At 34.6% G+C, this 19,945-nt stretch overlaps 1 protein-coding gene across 1 annotated transcript in view; it reads right to left on the bottom strand.

Annotated features, from left to right (window-relative positions):
• LOC124359700 (retinol dehydrogenase 13-like) overlaps positions 1–19,945 on the bottom strand; it is a 23,111-nt gene extending 3,166 nt beyond the window's left edge. The window contains exons 1-6 of the mRNA XM_046812648.1: positions 19,775–19,945; positions 14,261–14,353; positions 8,716–8,952; positions 7,678–7,881; positions 5,879–5,991; positions 4,719–4,808 (exon numbers count right to left, since the gene is read on the bottom strand). Coding sequence (XP_046668604.1) covers positions 4,719–4,808; positions 5,879–5,991; positions 7,678–7,881; positions 8,716–8,952; positions 14,261–14,353; positions 19,775–19,931 — 894 coding nt within the window. The 5' untranslated portion in view covers positions 19,932–19,945. The remainder of the gene's footprint in view (positions 1–4,718; positions 4,809–5,878; positions 5,992–7,677; positions 7,882–8,715; positions 8,953–14,260; positions 14,354–19,774) is intronic.

Raw genomic sequence — 19,945 nt, 5'->3', positions numbered from 1 at the left:
CACAGATTTACTTACATATTATTTTAATTCGTTTTTAGCTATTTTAATTTGAAACAATATTAAAATACAAATATTATAAATAAACAATACTAAAAATATTAAAATTCTCTGCATTATTTTGTACCATTAATCAATACGTGTAGCTTTAGATATTTCGTGATATTAATTTTGACTTGGTGCACATAATATAATCCTTGATCTAATACATTACTATGCATTATAAGCTGGTCTCATCTATCTCCCCTGAAAGGTATTACAAAAATGCAATTCTTTCGCAGATAATTTTGGGTCTCACCGATTTCCTCCAAAATTATTGAATATATATTCATCTAGAAGGTAGTCAAGAAAATAAACATTTTACAACATATATTTGAATTAAACAGCCATTTCTAGCAATTTAATAGAAAATTGTTTTAATTACGTCTTTATTTTTTAAATCGTATTAGAAAATAATTATCAGATGTTTTAAATATTTTTATAAATTTATATTATTTTAATTGTATTTATTATAATTTCTAGTTTCGTCTGTATCGTTTATTTATTAACGTATTGAAATTTAATATTTAATTTCATCGCACAAATTAAAATTGGCCCTTTTCTTCAACAACATGGCTATCTGCTAATACTCATAGTGATAGTGGTCCCAGGAAACAGTGAAATAGTGATGGTTTTAGGTAAAATCAACAAACTACTTATTAACTACACCTTACCTGGAGTACTGTAAGTGATCCTCACACAATTATTAAACACGTTAGTTCGAAGTCTTAAGAATAATGCTCAATTAACTGACTTCCACATAACTTACCTTGATAATGATGTCTACACAAACCGAGCTGAATCATTATAGCCACATCATATCTAGCATAACTAAAGTATAAGAAAATAATTTTTCTCATTTAAGATTGAAACATGTCTACAACAAAAACTAATCCAATCAACTAACACAACTTAAAACACAAGTCAAGAATACCAGTGCATTAACTCCACTAACACAAGTCGAACTGACTATTGCCGCTTTACCTCACTACAACCAGCTCAACACTCAACACTTGTGACGTAACCTGCTGACTACTGCAGCTATGTACTCACTGACCTTGTCTAACAGATCTAACTCTCTGGGTTTTACTTGTATATTTGAAAATGTAAACTTAAAATGTCCAAAAAATTCCCCTGTGGCTCTGGCACAGTCGGAGTAAATATCAGGGATTAAATGCATTGGCTCTTGTTACATGTGGAACCATGTAGGCTGTCAGAATATTACAGAGGCTCTGAAGAAATGGACAGATGGTGAAATTATTTGGAAATGTAGTAATTTCAGGATAACTTGAGATGCCACAATACTAACAACCCTTAGCCAAAATTTGTTGTACACTTCCATACATGATTTATAAAGCAGTCTTAGTGAAAATAACTTTATAGAAAACTTGGAAGATAACGATGATGAAAAATTCAAAATAGCTGCTACACGCCTAGAGATAAGCAATTTTTCGAAAATAAAAACAATCTAAGATCTAAGTCTCTAAACTGGAATTTTTAGAAGAAAAGAATTTTAAAATTTAAAACTAAAGTAAATAACTACACCAGTAAAATAAAAGACTTGTTACAGCATATTTTTGAAACACAACTAAAACTCGACAAGGAAAAGATACTTCGCTTGGATACACAAGGTTTCTTTGAAGAACACGACAGCCAACAAGGTTAACTTGTTGATAGTTATGTCAAGACGGTAGATCAATTGCATAATACAACTAGTTCTCTTGGAAAAAACTCATACATAAAAACTTAATAACGGAACTCAAACTAACGCATTTCCTATAATTCACACCTCAGCCTACATCTACATCCTGAGGCTTTTTATAGGTCTTGCACTACTAAAGGATAGGCAAGATAGTTTGCGACATAATGTTAAGGTCCTGGCGACGTTTTTTAGTCAAATATCTGAGACGAAAAGGCAAATTCAAACAAAAATACAATACCAGGATATTTGTGAACTCTTTCCATTCTGCAAACAAGCAGGTAAAAGATGTAAAATGCATGAAAACAGTTCAACCCCATATAACTTATATAACCATATAACTATTGAGAAGCTCAAGTAACAAACATTTGACTGTTTTCCATTAAAACACTAGCAGAATATAGAACAAAATATAAATAATTAATCATCTTCTACAAGATCTGAACCCTGACTTGATTGTCCTCACAGAACAAGGAAACTTTCTGAAAAGATAAAAAACACAAAGCTCATCGGGTTCTCACTGGTAGTGGCGTATTGTCGGGAAACGCATATTAAAGGCGGAGTTGCAGTCTACAGAAACTATAACCTGGGAAATAAAAGAATGAAACTGTAAATCTGGAAATTGAACATTTATAGCATCCCTCATTTACGAGGTTGATGGAATAAAAATTAGTCTCAGTAATATTTTAATGTCATTTTTATATTAGAAATCTATCGGACACCCAAAAACAGCTTAACAATCTCCAAAAAACTCTAGACATCATTGACTCACTTCCAACAACTCACTAACATATTCTAAATCAACCATTGGAGATTTAAATATTGACGATTTAAAACATTCATTCCTAAGGAGTATGCTAAATTAAATATTTTAACATAAAGAGTCCAACTGCCTCCAACCCAACTTGCTACCTCTACCAACACAGTGTGTACTAATTTAAGCCTAGACCAAATAGTAGTGCAGGCGATACAGACTGCGATCTCTCATCATACCGGACAATATGCTCACTGAGTTTGCCTACCTCGACTAACAAATTTACGATGTCCTGTAGAAAAAATACCAACTTAAGAAATTTAAATCAAACTGAAAAGTCATTTAGCTCTGGAATCGTGGGAAAACGTCTTCAACACCAACGAAGTCAAAGAGCCTTCCAACAATTTTATAAGGTCTGTCACTTCGATACTTGATCTCACCTGAAAAAATCAAGAAGTAATACAGGGGCAAGAAAGAAGGTATTCTGTTTGAAGAAGCTAGGGAATTAAAGAGGATACTCTTGCAGGCTAATAATCAGTATATTTTAATTGACAAGAAGGAGAATAAATTTAAGAAAACACTTTAAAGAAAAGTTATGACCTGAAGCTGAGATAACTTCGAGTACCAAAGGCTATTATGACATCTGACAACTAAAGCAAGGCTGTTTGGAACTTGATAAACTGTGAGTGGCAATCGTCAAGGAATCAACAAACTGAGATGAGATGAGTCCTTGGCTGTAAATGGAGAAAGCATCATTCCAGGATAATGACACGCCACTTTAATCAGTACTTCACCAACATCACTGATAATACCTTGAAGTCTGATGACCATGTTTCAAATAGATTTATATATTTACCTTCAGCCTCCCAGAATTATAATGGCCATATTGAGCTCGTCTATATATTATATAAAAGAAAGTCGTGTTAGTTACACTATTTATAAGTCAAGAACGGCTGATCCGATTTGGCTGAAAATTGGTAGGGAGGTAGCTAAGAGCTGGGAGAAGGACATAGGATACTTTTTATCCCGTTCCTGTGGTCAGGATTCCGCCCCACTGGTCTCTAAAAGTTACAGAAATACCCGTAAGAAATGCATTGCAGCAAACATATGTTATTAAGTGAAAGAGCCTTTTCAAATTTAATCAGCTGTTCTTTGTAAGCATATATAATGCGACAAAAGAAATATAATATGTTTATATCATTTAATTAACGTTTTAAATTTCTTTACATTTATAGTTTGAAAGCATAGAGTAAGTTTAAGAGTTTAAGAGTAAGTTAAATGTTGTTTCATCTGTTTCTGCAATCACTGTTAAGCATAGACATTACTATCCAGATAATAAAATTAAAATTTGACGTAAAAATTCACCTTTACTGCAATACTTATCTAACATAAACCATGCTGGTAGTAAATAAAAAGTTAATATCAAAATTTTGCTCCAGATCGTGCCAGTGATGAATTAGAATCATCTAATGCATTTTATATATTATTTAAACACTGTTATAAAACCAACCTTAATGAACAAAGTCATGAATGTTTTCACATACGATACTTTAAACTGGTGGGCTTCCTTGACATTGTGATATGGTATTTTAACGTTGGCTTATGGGAAATCAGGGAAATTAATACTACTAACATGCCCGTAACAAAAAACTTTTATTTTGGAATGTTGCGTAACCTAAGGATTTCTCCCTTATACCGAAAGTACACAGGAAATGGGTAGGACTTCTCCCTAGGTCGTAATAGGCTTTTCAGTCCTACTTATGTGTATATTTTTTTCATCAGGACAAAAAGGCAAACTTATTTTCGCCAGTAGAATACGATATTTTCCGAAAGGATAGCCAGCTCAGCTATTTGTGATTATATGCATCACAAACTGTACATCTCTAAAATTTGAACATGGGGTACTTGAACGAGCGTTAAATTTAATTAAAATTGAATTGTTACTTACGCTGTAAAACTGTGATAAAAGTGCCAAAAGGAACTTACACAAAAATAGAACGATTCGACAAGTACAAAATAAAACAGGAGCGAAATGTCCTTTTCTCTTTTTGGGAGACATAACAATATGGAATGTATGTATGTGCGTATGTCTGTATGTGAATTTTTAATAATTACTTTAACGGCTCTAACAGAATATATTAAATTACATATTCAACAAATCTAACAAACCATAAATAAAACCGAATTATTTTTAAAATAACTAAAGCAAAACTATTAGGAAATACGTACCTTACAATTTGAAAAATATTTGCCCGTAACTCCTTCTAGTTCCTCAGATACCGCCAGATGGATTGTAGTTTGGGCCCCTTGTCGTCTTGTCTGAAACATTGCATCTTAAGTTAGTTATAACATATGCTAATCAATTTTCTTCATTTAATCATTGGTTTCATTTGGTTGGTCGTTTACTATATTGACAACTTCTTCGTAAAGAAATATTAAGATAAATATATATACAGTATATTCGATGGAAAATGTAAGCAATCTTCATAAATGTTCGTTCTAAATAATGCTTTTTTAATAAGAGTGTTTTCATTGTCCAGTACCACTTTTTAATATGAATAAAATAACTCACTTAAATTAGAAAACTTACAAATTGGTTTAAAAAATAATGTACAATTTTTTTGGTATTATATTAAGCTATTTAAAATCTGTAATTATGCAACTTCTTAATCAAACTTTAGAACTAGTATTAGGTATTTCAAATGCTTGATTAACAAGTATAACTATTGTAACATTTAGCTCAAATTTAGGGAACAAAACTAATAAAATTACCTAGCTTTTAAGCTACATTGGTGTAACTTAAACCGTTTATAAGATGCAATTTTTATTTAAAGATAGCGTAGAGTTATTTGAATAAACAACTGATATGCATGATCGTTTTATTCCAAGAAATATTTCTCCAAAGCATCAACGAGTTACGAGACATTCCATGTAAACTTCTTTGTAAAATGTATGAATGTACAATGTTTTATACACGTTGTTAAAAAGTATGGCGTCATTATGTGAACACAATAATTTCTGACATTTACTTGATTAATCGACTGGATAATTACGAAACCACGGTTGGGCTAGAAAAACTTACTTATTTTCTTACTTTCTAATAACTCACATACACGGCAATTTGCTCGGAAGAATGTAATTATTACTGACGAAGATATAATCTTAATTATAGTTAATAAATTTCAATTAATAGTTTGCGTACCTACTTGTTAAACAACTTTTGACGTTAAAAATTAAATAGAACATATGTTTTCCTTAAAATGGAACTAAGAACGTAAACAAACGTTCTCCAACCACATTAGGACCAGAATTCTCCATGATAGAGGTGCATACCAGTCCAGGATGTAGGCAATCATGGTTATTTCTAGATAATAGAACATATCTCTCACCTTTAAAAATGGCAAGAAAAATGTGTACAGACGTTCGCCAACCACGTTAGCGCACGGATTCCACACGATGGAGGTGCATACCAGTCCAGGGTGAAGGCAGTTCACAGTTACTTCTAGAAAATACCATTAGAAATTAAAATAAAAATGATAATTTCTAACTGATGAAATGAAAATTTTTAACTGATTATATAATAATTGATATATGATAAAAATGAGTAATAAATCTGTACAACTGATAAATGTTCTGTTCATAAACGAATACTATCAACGATAGAAATGAAAATTGGATTAATCTTAGGCTAAGGAGGAAAATAGATGCAAAGAATTTACTGTCCTTCAGGAAAATTTGTGTAGTATTAAGTAATATCAGGTGAATATAACAATTATTGCTGAGATAATCGAGTCGAACAATGACAAGCTCAGTTTTTGCCGCTGGCCGATCCTATCTTGCAAACGGTCTCCTCGCCTATCCGCAGCTTAGAAGTTGTGGTTTAGAAAAAGGTTAAGCTTCAGAAATATACTTTTAGCTCTTTGCTAGTGAAATAAGAAAGTTATTGAAACAAGTAGCCCTAGATACCAACGGAAATCCACACTAAATAAAACTTTACAACCAGTTAAATCAGTACGAGTTATTTTTTCTTCTATGAGTTACATTACTAAATACACGATAGAATGTGTATAAATTGACAGTGTAAGTGACAGTGTAATGTAATTGTTAACACATTCGAGAACATAGTGATTTTAATATTAACAGAGTTAAAATCTAGCCAAAATTGGGCAGACACGTTATGTATGCTAGCAAGACAAATGAACCATTGCTGGGAATTAACAGATAAAGAAAATATGACTGAATGAGAGGATACTTGAGATAGCTGTGGCATCAACAGTATTGGTCAGTTTCGTTTCGTTTTATTAGATGTGATAAAAGTATTAAAGAAATAGACGCATATAACGGAGATGCGGTGCCCCGAAAGAATCTAATGAAAGTCCTACCATCCAATCCAACCAAGTAACTTTATCACATGTGGTACTATATCACGTGGTAAAATGCCATATGGGTGTACTCAGATAGTTTTAAAATGTGTCCATTTCGTCTTTGTTATCATTTATACACAAAATACCGATAACTAAATTTTATTTTTATCTTTAATTTTGAACTTCTGACTCCAAAAACCCTAAATAGGTTTCCTACTTGGACCAAGAGGAGCTACTGACCATTTGTTTCAAATATGGCTCTTCTATAAAAAAATAACACACAATCGATCAGGCAGTCAGGCAGACAAAATTACACGATTTTAGTAATATTCTATCGGGTTCTTAATACATTATCTTTCACGGCACCTGCATCTACCATGTTTCTTGTTCCACTTTAATGATTCACGTAACTTTCTGGAGAGTCTTGCAATGATTTTTCCAAGCAAGTGAGGTTTGATAGCCAAAAGTTGAGTGTTGGTTCTGACCTTCTAAAGTTTCCATACCCAGATACTCAACGTCATGTTCTCGGGGTGCAAGCAAAGTTATTTTTCTCTTTTAGAATACAGCATTTATCTCAAAGATGAACCATTACAGAGTAGTATAATTTGCACATTTTCAAAGAGCACCACTTTTATGACACCGCCTTTCCCAATATGTCTATGTTATAGAATTTAGGATCTACTTACTAAAACCGACTTACTAGATATAATTACCATTGCGGTACGTAATTATAGCTAGACTGCTTTGAAAATCTAATGAAGTAGGCTGTGGAGGAAAGATTCCAGTTTAGCTTTGGGAGTCACCCTGCTTAAGGCTAACTTTACCTGATCCCTCCAAGCGCCTAGCCAGCTCCCTGGCACAGAGGACACAAGCAAGCTTGGAACTGCAGTACATGTTCCAGGAGAAGAGGAGCCTTGATGTGGACGCATCTTTCTTCGGATTGGGATTGCTGAGATCCAATTTGCCGGCAATGTGCATTGAAGACGCCACTAATACAATTCTACTTCTACCTGTCCTCTTCAGTAAGTCTATAATTCAATGCAAACATATTAAACAAAACAATTAATTCAAAATTAATTTGTAATTGAATTAATTCCTAATATAAGCTAAGGAATTGATTATCCGAACTTGTAATACTAGCAAAGTTCTAATGACTCTATTTAGGTTACGTCACAGTGCTTTCTGATGAATCGGAGCCTTTTGTTACTAAGTGTGCTCACGTAACTGGAAGAAAGGAAAATTACCTCGAAACTACTCTAAAATCATAAAAAACTGAAAAGGGTATACTTTATTCTAGTGTGAAAAAAAAACAAAGAGGGTGTCTATCTGTGCCATAATGTTCATAGAAAGGTTATAAAGACTTGAAACTTGTTACTTGGGTTTTCCTTCGTCCAAGTAACAACCCTATTGATTTTATGAACAAGAGGGCAAAAAGGCTCTCCGTCTGGCTATCCATCTGCTCGACTCTGCCATCACTTAAAACTTTCCATATCCTTTCTATCCTTTTAGTCCAAGGAAGAACTTTATTTTTTTAAGGTCCAAAGGTAAAAGGGAAGTTCGTCTGTCTGTTTGCCTATCCATCCCGCCTGTGTGATAAATCCTGATAGAAAAGTCCTAGAAACTTGAAACCTGACACATGGTTTCTTATTTATTTTGGTGTGTATACCCGAAAATATAACAATCAGCATACATTAACTTCTCAATTTTTGAAGTCAAAAAGTCAAAGGGTAGTCCGTCAGTAAGTCTGTATTATAATTTAATAACTCCATATTAATAAATTGCCTTTCCACAGAAGGGCATACCATCAAGGCTTAACTCCGAAGCTTAATAAAGGTCTCTCGCCAAAGTTAGTTTTGACTTACCCAAGAGAAGATGAGTGAGCAGAAAGGGCCCGAAGTGGTTGGTGGCAAAAGTCATGTCGAGACCCTGATCTGTTGTTAATCTTCCAGGAAGGAGGACTCCAGCGTTGTGGATCAGCACATCGAGTCTTGGCTCTGTCCTGTTGATATCTTCAGCAAACTGCCTCACTGAGAGCATGTCGCTCAGGTCTACATTCTTCACTATTATGTTGTTGTTCAACGTTTTGGCAATAATTTGTTCTAAACAATACCAACAAATCTTAAAAATAACATTTTTAATTAAAATATTTTACTCTCTATGAATCACTTCTATATGATTACTAAACATGTACTATCTGGACGACGATAATAAATAAATTACACTTATTTTGTTTATTTACTGAACGAAATCATTATGACTCAAGCCCTCAGTATTCAGCGATACAGTTCAGTTTGTTTGTAAGTTCTTACCTCCTTCTAAGGTATGTGGTGTTCGATTTTTCCTAAAGTTCCTAAGGATAAATCCTTATTCTTGTAAATTTAACATTTTTTACGATAAAACTTTGAACGATAAAATGTTCTAACTAAAGGCTACAAGAGTACAAATTGTTAAAAAAAATATCACTGTAATTTTAGGACGCAATTAATATTAGGACGCTGTAAATATCACTTGACCGCTCAGGACGCAATTTAAATTTTGACATGGCTATAAAGACCGAAGGTCTAGGATGAAAGCAGTGAATAAAGCGACATGTCTCTTGTTGACAGGAAGCAAAGCCTTACCAAATCATTCCGATTTGGTAATTAAATCAGGCAGCAGGTATTTTTGTCTGTGATGGGGTGTATTCCCACGTAACCTTGTCCGCAAACCATCTCAAGAAATGTTTGACATGCAAGGGATTCATTTAGCACAAATTTCCTAATAAATAATATGAAAAGCCAGAAGTTGAGATATTTCACTCCACCCCTTAGATCAGGAGGATATATTTGCACGGTTTGATGTACAAGGAGGAGATATAGTTTGTTTAACAGGTAAGCATAACTGGAATTAGGGATTTTTTACTTAATCTCTTAAACCGGAAATGGGATATATTTGCTAATCTAGAGAACGGTTTTGATGTACAGGGGGAGGGGAGATATACTAAAAAAGTTGGTATGTTGGATAGAAAAGCATAACCGGATGTAGAGTTTTTTTTACTCCAACCCTTACACCAGAAGTTTAATATAAGCTTACTTATGTATGTGTTTTCTTGATAAGCGCAGCAAGTAAAATCTAATATGGCAATGCCAATAGACGAGAAATAAATTTTTAAGCACATCTTTTTAACATGTGCAAAACCGGAAATAAATTATTGGGAACAAAATATTGACTCTATGTGCGCAAACATATGTTACTGAGCTTGTGTGTAAGGTACACTCGAATATGTACATCAGAACTTTACCAGATGAGTGAAGTGAAACCAACAAATCGGGCTGGTTCGAAAAGTTCTTGACTACGTGTATATGCGGGTGTATGCCAGTGTGTGTTTGTCCGCAAATTATCGCAAGAATGTTTTGACCTACAGCAAATAAAGTTAGCACTTAAGTTAGTATATTGGACACTAAGGCACAGCCAGAAGTTGGGATAACTTTAATCGTTGTCTTGTGTCAAACCTATCCTGTCAACCTATTATTAAGAACTCATGTTTTTCTTCGTAAACTTGTATTTTTATATCTACATAAAAAGGTTTTGGAAGTTTATTACAAATTAATTGTACCAATTAGTTATTATTAAGTTTAGAGAAGGTTAATGAAACACATACAGTAATGGGGTTAAATAAGCATTTTATTGAATGTTCTATATTAAATTAAAACCAGTTTTCCTTCCAAAAAGAGAAAAACGTTAATGCAACCTTAGAGATTTTCGAAAATGTAAGTTGAAAAGTGATGCTATGTTCTAGATCTCTTTACAGACTAATCTCGGGCGGTATGACCAGTGGAATTGATATTAGAAAGTTCCAAATGGACTATACCGCGTTAAATAATCAATCTTTAAAAATATAGAACACTTATAAAAACACAACAATTTAATGTTAAAGTGGCCTAGAGAACCTAGTTTGATCATTTATTGTAATTGCACTTTTAACTGTCCTAAAAATAAATCTGCTAAAACTGTGACTACATTTTGTTTGACATGAAATGTTGTTTGACATAATTGTTTGACAAATATGTTTGACACGAAAAAATGATATTGGAAAAAAATAATCTTAAAGAATGTAATTACAGTAAATTTTATTGCAGCACTGGTTACTTTCTCTGTGGTGTATATGTTAAGTATTGAATTAATAGTATAGTTTTGGTTTAAATACGGTTTTTAATATGACGTAGGAGTACGCCAGACCACACACACACACACACACACACACACACACACACACACACACACACACACACACACACACACACACACACACACACACACACAACACACACACACACACACACACACACACACACACACACACACACACACACACACACACACACACACACACACACACACACACACACACACACACACACACACACACACACACACACACACACACACACACACACACACACACACACACACACACACACACACACACACACACACACACACACACACACACACACACACACACATACAAGTGCGTGTCACGAATGCTTGTCTGAGGTTATATAATGGAAATATTAATAAAATTTTAATTGCATTAGTTGTCCTATAGTTAGGATGAGATATTAGCATTGTTACTATCCATATTTGTACACAGGAACAATCCTTGTAGTCTTTAGTAAATCTGAAAAAACTCCCCACACCAGACAACTGTTGATTAAATGAGCCAAAATGGGGGCTATTGTATCGATCAAAACGTTTAGTAAATGAGAATAATGAGAAATGAGAATAATGATTTACTCCTTCAAAAAAAGTATAAAAACATTACAAAAATAAAACCTTAGGAAAGGCCTAATCACATGTCCAGTAGTGTGATTAGGTTTAACAAAATAAAATTAACCTAATAGTACTTTTTGAGTTCAGTTGCATTAAATTACATGCTGGCCACTCTCCGAGGTGCCTGAAACTACAAATGAACTAAAAATAAGAATATAATAAATATTAACAATATAAAAACAATTCTAACTACTTTTCCATTTTATTTTATCTATTGATCTAATATTAATAGGTAATTTATTAAAGAATTTTGGACCTACGTACTGAAAGCAGAGTCTAAATATTTCTTTTTTTACTTTTGGTACTCTAAACATTCTTTTATTTACGTTTCTTGTTCCATATACAAGGGAGGTTGTACCTTCATTGCCACTTCTTCTGTAAAATAGTTTCAGTACTTTGTACACGTATAAATGTTGGATAGGTAGAGTTATAATTTGTTGGAATAGGGGGAACGAGCTATCTCTGAGTTTTTTCCTAGCATTATGCGCACTATATGATTTTGTGACACTCTAAGATTATCTATTAGACTTCTGTACGCACCTCCCCAACAGATTATTCCGTACTGGTCTTGACTGGACTAAAGAATAGTAGAGGTTTCGCAATAAAAATTTATCACAGAATTGTTTTAAAAAGTAGAATGTTTTTACTGTAGATCTTATTTTACTGTTCAGCTCCTGGATATGTTTTCCCCAATTCAACTTTTCATCAATATTGATTCCCAAAAACTTAAAATGACTAACCTGTTCTATAGCTTGGCAGTTACATAGAATAGTTTGTGTACAATCCTGTAGGTGATATGTAAGCAGAATTTCAAAATGAAAGTCTATAAAGCCGAAATTTATATATTTTGTTTTGTTTACATTTATTTGCATTTTATTGTTACATCACCATCGTTGCATTAAGGATATGTCCGTTGTAATCCTTTGATGCAGAATTTCGATATCTTTTTCCGCATAAAAAATCGTAATGTCATCTGCAAATGCACTAATTTTACCATAAAAAGTCTGTTCAAGTAGGTCGTTAAAAAAATAGGAAACAAATTTGGCGATAAAATTAAACCTTGAGGGACGCCTGAATTTATGGGGACTAAAACAGCTCTTAATTTTTACCTGCTGGTTTCTGCCTGTTAAATAGGTCGTAAACCAATTTAAAGCTATTCCTCTGATTCCTATTGATTCTAGTTTACTTAATAAAATTCTGTGGCTAACTAAGTCGAAAGCTTTACGAAAATCAATGAATAGTTCTGTAACTTTACTGCTCTCGTTTAAATTTAAATATATCTTATTAGTGAAGTTTATTAGCGCGTCTTCGGTAGAGTTCCCTTTCCTGAACCCGTATTGGTTAATATTAATACAATTGTTTCTATTAAGGAATTCAACTACACGTATATTGACTATTTTTTCTAATATTTTAGAGAAAATTGAAAGTAGGCTGATCGGTCTAAGGTTGCTTAATTGTGTGGAGTTTCCTTTTTTTAACAGCGGCACAACGATACTCTTTTTCAGTTTATTTGGAAAAATTCCGGTAGTCATGCTTCAATTTATAAGATAAGTTAATACTGGTGTAATAAATATTTTAATTTCTTTTATAAGATTGGTACTAAAGGCGCCGAATCCAGTTGATCGTTTATTCTTTAGCTGATTGATAATATTTTCGACTTCTGTTTCTGTTGTTGGAAACATAGAAAAGGAATTAACGCAATGGGCTGGCGAGACTAGCGCAGGTAGCGGTGCGGCCGCCAAGCAGCTTGCAGCGTGTGTTGTTTGTTCTTTACCGTGATAGTCAGCTGACTGAACTGAGATAAAATATTTGTTTATCTCATCTGCTACAACGTGTGTGTCCGATACCACAACTCCGTTATCTAAAGTTATCTGATTCATACCTTTTTTTTAAATTCATACCCGTTAAATTGTTTATTATTTTCCATTGTTGTTGCGAATCACCGTTACAATCGCTCAGTTACCTGGAATAATATTGGGTTTTCTCGGTGTCAATTTCAATTTTTAGGTTATTACAGAATTGAATGTAATAGTTTTTAAATATATTATCATAAGGCCTCTTTCGGTAAGTTCTGTATAGTTTTTTCCTCTTTTCCAATTTACTTAATAACCTAGCTGTCATCCACGAACTAATTGATTTTGCCTTTATCACCTTGGAATTTGTATTATTAGATTTGCTACTACTATTTACGATGTCAGTCAAAATTTGGTTGAAAATGTCATAACAATAGTTCACATCAGTGCATTTGTAGCAAAGTCCAAATTGTTGGACATATCAAAAATGTCCTTCCTTGCTGATGGCTTAAGCTTACTAAACGTATGTACGATATCAGAACTTGGTGAATTTACAATTTACCATTTACAAGAAGAGTTTATTGCGAGATCTAAAATATACTTCATCGGAGACATTACTAAACCATACTAACGGCTCATTTAAAAACATAAACATTATATTGCACATAATAAATTTAATAAAACATAATAAATATACTTATTGTACAAGGCACATCCTCAAAGTAAAAAAACGTTAGATTGCGTTTGAAATTAAGTTAATTATTCTTCTATTCATTATAATTAATTGCTTTGCCACACTTACTCCTGACGATGTAAGCCTGATCCACATTAATACCAGCCATGATTACTCGAGCCCCTCTTCCCGCCAAGTCAAAGGCTGTAGCCTTGCCAATACCTGCGAATGTCACTTCAATTACTATTTATTACTTTCACTTACTTACTCTTGACATTGTTAGTCTGATCCACATTCAAGTTTAAGTTCAAGTTCAAATCTCTTTATTCAACTCAACATTTCTATACATAAATCTCACAGATCCCAATTTGCCTCACAGGGCGCGTGCGGGAAAAGTAGTTGACAGTTAACATGTTACTAATTTAGAAACATTGTGCAGGCGTCCATTTTTATCTTCCACCATTAATTCTTGACTCAATAAAAAAAAAATCAATTTAACAAATATTACACTATTTTCTGCTTAATCATTATATATAAAATTGTGAGCAGACAGCGACATTTGACAACAATAAATAAAAAACTATATGTTTGCCATGCTAAGTAATAACAATTTTAATAAACTAAGTAAACTAATAAGTATGTAGGATGATCTATAGCGGGCAATTAACTACGAAAAATGCCAATAAAATTAAAAGTAATAGTAACATTTATATAATTATAATAAGTTAATCATTTTATAAATGTCGAAGCAGAAACGCATATAACAATAAAATAAACTATAAATAATTAACAATAAAATTACAATAACATTTAAATAATAATAATAATTACATTTATTCTATCAAATATAAAGTACAAAAGGCCTACAACAAAAAATAAACTATAAAGTAGAAAAGACCTATAACAAGAAATAAACTATAAAGAATTAACAATAAAGTAATATAACTCAAGCAATGAAACATTATAAGTCATGACCACTCGAGCTTCTATTAGCCAAGTATAATTATGTGGCCTTTCAAAAACCTGTAAATGTCACTTCGATTATTATTTATTAATTTGGCTCATTTCCTGTAGTCGTTGTGAGCATGATACCCACATTGATACCAGCCATGATCACTCGAGCTGATCTTCCCGCCAAGTCAAAGGCTGTGGCCTTACCAATACCTGCGAATGTCACTCCAGTTATTATTATTACTTTGGAACACTTTCTCCTGATATTGTTAGTCTAATCCACATTGATATCAGCCATGATCACTTGAGCTCCTCTTCCCGCCATGTCAAGGGCTGTAACAATACCTGCACCTTGCCAATACCTGCGAATGTCACTTCAATTATTATTATTACTTTGGCACACTTTATTCTGACATTGTTAGTCTGATCCACATTGATATCAGTCATGATCACTCGAGCTCCACTTCCCACCAAGTCAAAGGCTGTGGCCTTACTAATACCTGCGAATGTCACTCCAGTTATTATTATTACTTTGGCACACTTTATTCTGACATTGTTAGTCTGATCCACATTGATATCAGCCATGATCACCTGAGCTCCTCTTCCCGCCATGACAAAGACTGTGGCCTTGTCAATACCTGCGAATGTCACTCCAGTTATTATTATTACTTTGGAACACTTTCTCCTGACATTGTTAGTCTAATCCACATTGATATCAGTCACGATCACTCGAGCTCCTCTTCCCACCAGGTCAAAGGCTGCGGCCTTACTAATACCTGCGAATGTCACTCCAGTTATTATTATTACTTTGGCACACTTTCTCCTAACATTTTTAGTCTAATCCACATTGATATCAGCCATGATCGCGAGAGCTCCTCTTCCCGCCATGTCAAAGGCTGTAACAATACCTGCACCTTGCCAATACCTGCGAATGTCACGTCAATTATTATTATTACTTTGGCACACTTTATTCTGACATTGTTAGTCTGATCCACATTGATATCAGTCATGATCACTCGAGCTCCACTTCCCACCAAGTCAAAGGCTGTGGCCTTACTAATACCTGCGAATGTCACTCCAGTTATTATTGTTACTTTGGCACACTTCCTCCTGACATTGTTAATCTGATCGACATTGATATCAGTCATGATCACGTGAGCTCCTCTTCCCGCCATGTCAAAGACTGTGGCCTTGCCAATATCGGCGAATGTCACTCAAGTTATTATTATTACTTTGGCACACTTTCTCCTGACATTGTTAGTCTAATCCACATTGATATCAGTCACGATCACTCGAGCTCCTCTTCCCACCAAGTCAAAGGCTGTGGCCTTACTAATACCTGCGAATGTCACTCCAGTTATTATTATTACTTTGGCACACTTTCTCCTGACATTGTTAGTCTGATCCACATTGATATCAGTCATGATCGCGAGAGCTCCTCTTCCCGCCAATTCAAAGGCTGTGGCCTTGCCAATACCTGCAAATGTCACTTCGATTATTATTATTATTACTTTGTCACACTTTCTCCTGACATTGTTAGTCTAATCCACATTGATATCAGACATGATCACTTGAGCTCCTCTTCCCACCAAGTCAAAGACTGTGCCTCACTAGTACCTGCGAATGTCACTCCAGTTATTATTATTACTTTGGCACACTTTCTCCTAACATTGTTAGTCTAATCCACATTGATATCAGCCATGATCGCGAGAGCTCCTCTTCCCGCCATGTCAAAGGCTGTAACAATACCTGCACCTTGCCAATACCTGCGAATGTCACGTCAATTATTATTATTACTTTGGCACACTTTATTCTGACATTGTTAGTCTGATCCACATTGATATCAGCCATGATCACTCGAGCTCCACTTCCCACCAAGTCAAAGGCTGTGGCCTTACTAATACCTGCGAATGTCACTCCAGTTATTATTATTACTTTGGCACACTTCCTCCTGACATTGTTAGTCTGATCGACATTGATATCAGTCACGATCACTCGAGCTCCTCTTCCCGCCATGTCAAAGACTGTGGCCTTGCCAATACCTGCAAATGTCACTTCGATTATTATTATTATTATTTTGGGACACTTTCTTCTGACATTGTTAGTCTGATCCACATTGATATCAGCCATGATCACTTGAGCTCCTCTTCCCGCCATGTCAAAGGCGGTAACAATACCTGCACCTTGCGAATACCTGCGAATGTCACGTCAATTATTATTATTACTTTGGAACACTTTCTCCTGACATTGTTAGTCTAATCCACATTGATATCAGTCACGATCACTCGAGCTCCTCTTCCCACCAAGTCAAAGGCTGTGGCCTTACTAATACCTGCGAATGTCACTCCAGTTATTATTATTACTTTGGCACACTTTATTCTGACATTGTTAGTCTGATCCACATTGATATCAGTCATGATCACTTGAGCTCCTATTCCCGCCATGTTAAAGACTGTGGCCTTGCCAATACCTGCGAATGTCACTCAAGTAATTATTATTACTTTGGCACACTTTCTCCTGACATTGTTAGTCTAATCCACATTGATATCAGTCACGATCACTCGAGCTCCACTTCCCACCAAGTCAAAGGCTGTGGCCTTACTAATACCTGCGAATGTCACTCCAGTTATTATTATTACTTTGGCACACTTTCTCCTGACATTGTTAGTCTGATCCACATTGATATCAGTCATGATCGCGAGAGCTCCTCTTCCCGCCAATTCAAAGGCTGTGGCCTTGCCAATACCTGCAAATGACACTTCGATTATTATTATTATTACTTTGTCACAATTTCTCCTGACATTGTTAGTCTAATCCACATTGATATCAGACATGATCACTCGAGCTCCTCTTCCCACCAAGTCAAAGACTGTGCCTCACTAATACCTGCGAATGTCACTCCAGTTATTATTATTACTTTGGCACACTTTCTCCTAACATTGTTAGTCTGATCCACATTGATATCTGCCATGATCACTTGTGCTCCTCTTCCCGCCATGTCCAAGGCTGTAACAATACCTGCACCTTGCCAATACCTGCGAATGTTACTTCAATTATTATTATTACTTTGGCACACTTTCTCCTGATATTTTTAGTCTGATCCACATTGATATCAGCCATGATCACTTCAGCTCTTCCTCCCGCCAAGTCAAAGGCTGTGCCTTGCCAATACCTGCGAATGTCACTTCAATTATTATTATTACTTTGGGACACTTTCTCCTGATATTGTTAGTCTGATCCACATTGATATCATCCATGATCACTTTAGCTCCTCCTCCCGCCAAGTCAAAGGCTGTGCCTTGCCAATACCTGCAAATGTCACTTCGATTTTTATTTATTACTTTGGCTCATTTCCTGTAGTCGTTGTGAGCATGATCCCCACATGGATACCAGCCATGAGCAATCGAGTTTCACTTCCAGACAAGTCAAACGCTGTCGCTATACTATTACCTTGCCAATGTCGCTTCGTTAATATTTAATAATTTACTAACTTAGGTTGTTATACAGTAGTGTATTTTGATGAAACTTAGACTTTTAAACTTTTTATCATACGAACCTCAGAAATTTGTTAAAACTAGAAGTGCGAAGCAGGGCTATAATATACGCATTACTGCTTTATTTTTTTTACTCTCTCCCATTAACAACAAGGTTTTAATGTAAGTTGCAGCATTCAAAACCCCTAAAACCTCTTTTGATATCACTGCTAACTGTGTTATCATTCTGAGCAGATACTCATGTACCCATGATTGCTTCTTGTTTAGATAATATTTGTGCAGTGTACATACAGCTATTAAAACATTTGTAATCAACATAACAATCTCTAAGTGTTATCTTTTATATACACTACACTTATATTACAATATGGGGAAAATATTGTCAATACTCGAAGAAGCTGAACATTTCCTATTATTATTTTGAAAGGATAATATAATTCGGACTTTTACCATCATTATGTGACACAAAAAGTATAACACTGTGTTTCGAGGATTGAAATCTATCCTCTTCCGTAATAGCCTATCCTAATATATCACAAAAACTATTTAATACGGAAATGGACTGCCACTCAAAAGTCCAAGTCAACCGACTGGTACACCAACAGCATGCACTACAGGCTTGAGAATGAACCGTGCGATGTCTTTGCACAAGAACGAGAGCAAAAACACATCACGCGTACCAACAAAACTGAAATACTAATATACTTCAAACTTCGAAACTTAGTTTATACTTCTTGTGACATGTAACTTTGGTAAATGTCATCCTAATCTCCTCTGAAATTATTCATCGTCATTAAGAAACATTTAACAACAAACGTTAGTTTTGTGTAAGCAAAGGTAGCTAGGTAATGCATGACGATTTTGAAAATAGTGGATTGGGATTTTGTAACTTCACTCGTTTCGTTCCTCTCCATAAGTAACTTACATGATGTCTGATAAAAAACATACAGTATTAACTTTTTCTTAACAAATCTTTAGAAATGTCCGCCTTAAAACATTTGTGCAAATGCGTAAGCTTTCCAATAACGCACTAAACCCATTGCAGTAAAATTTGATATTTAATTTTCTAAAGAAATCTAAAACACAATGATGTTTAGAAATGAGCGTAAAAGATAACTGCAAATAAAAATGAAAATCCAAAGTAATATATGATAGAACTACATTAATACCGCTGGATTAGCTGGATTAGCATTGTTACCTGAATCGGCCCCAGTAATAATAACAGTTTTCCCTTCCATCCTGGCTTTGCTCTTACAGACTCCCCGGGTAGCGAGGTTGTACAGCCACACCACACACCAGCACACCACCACACCTGACACTATATAGTGTTCACAGACTGCACGCCACACATCCATTTCTGTGTGTATGA

Source organism: Homalodisca vitripennis, chromosome 4 (assembly GCF_021130785.1).
Source record: "Homalodisca vitripennis isolate AUS2020 chromosome 4, UT_GWSS_2.1, whole genome shotgun sequence".
In the NCBI taxonomy this organism is placed as follows: domain Eukaryota; kingdom Metazoa; phylum Arthropoda; class Insecta; order Hemiptera; family Cicadellidae; genus Homalodisca; species Homalodisca vitripennis.
The sequence above is the reverse complement of the archived record's forward strand: the minus strand, read 5'-3'. Positions and strand labels throughout refer to the sequence as shown.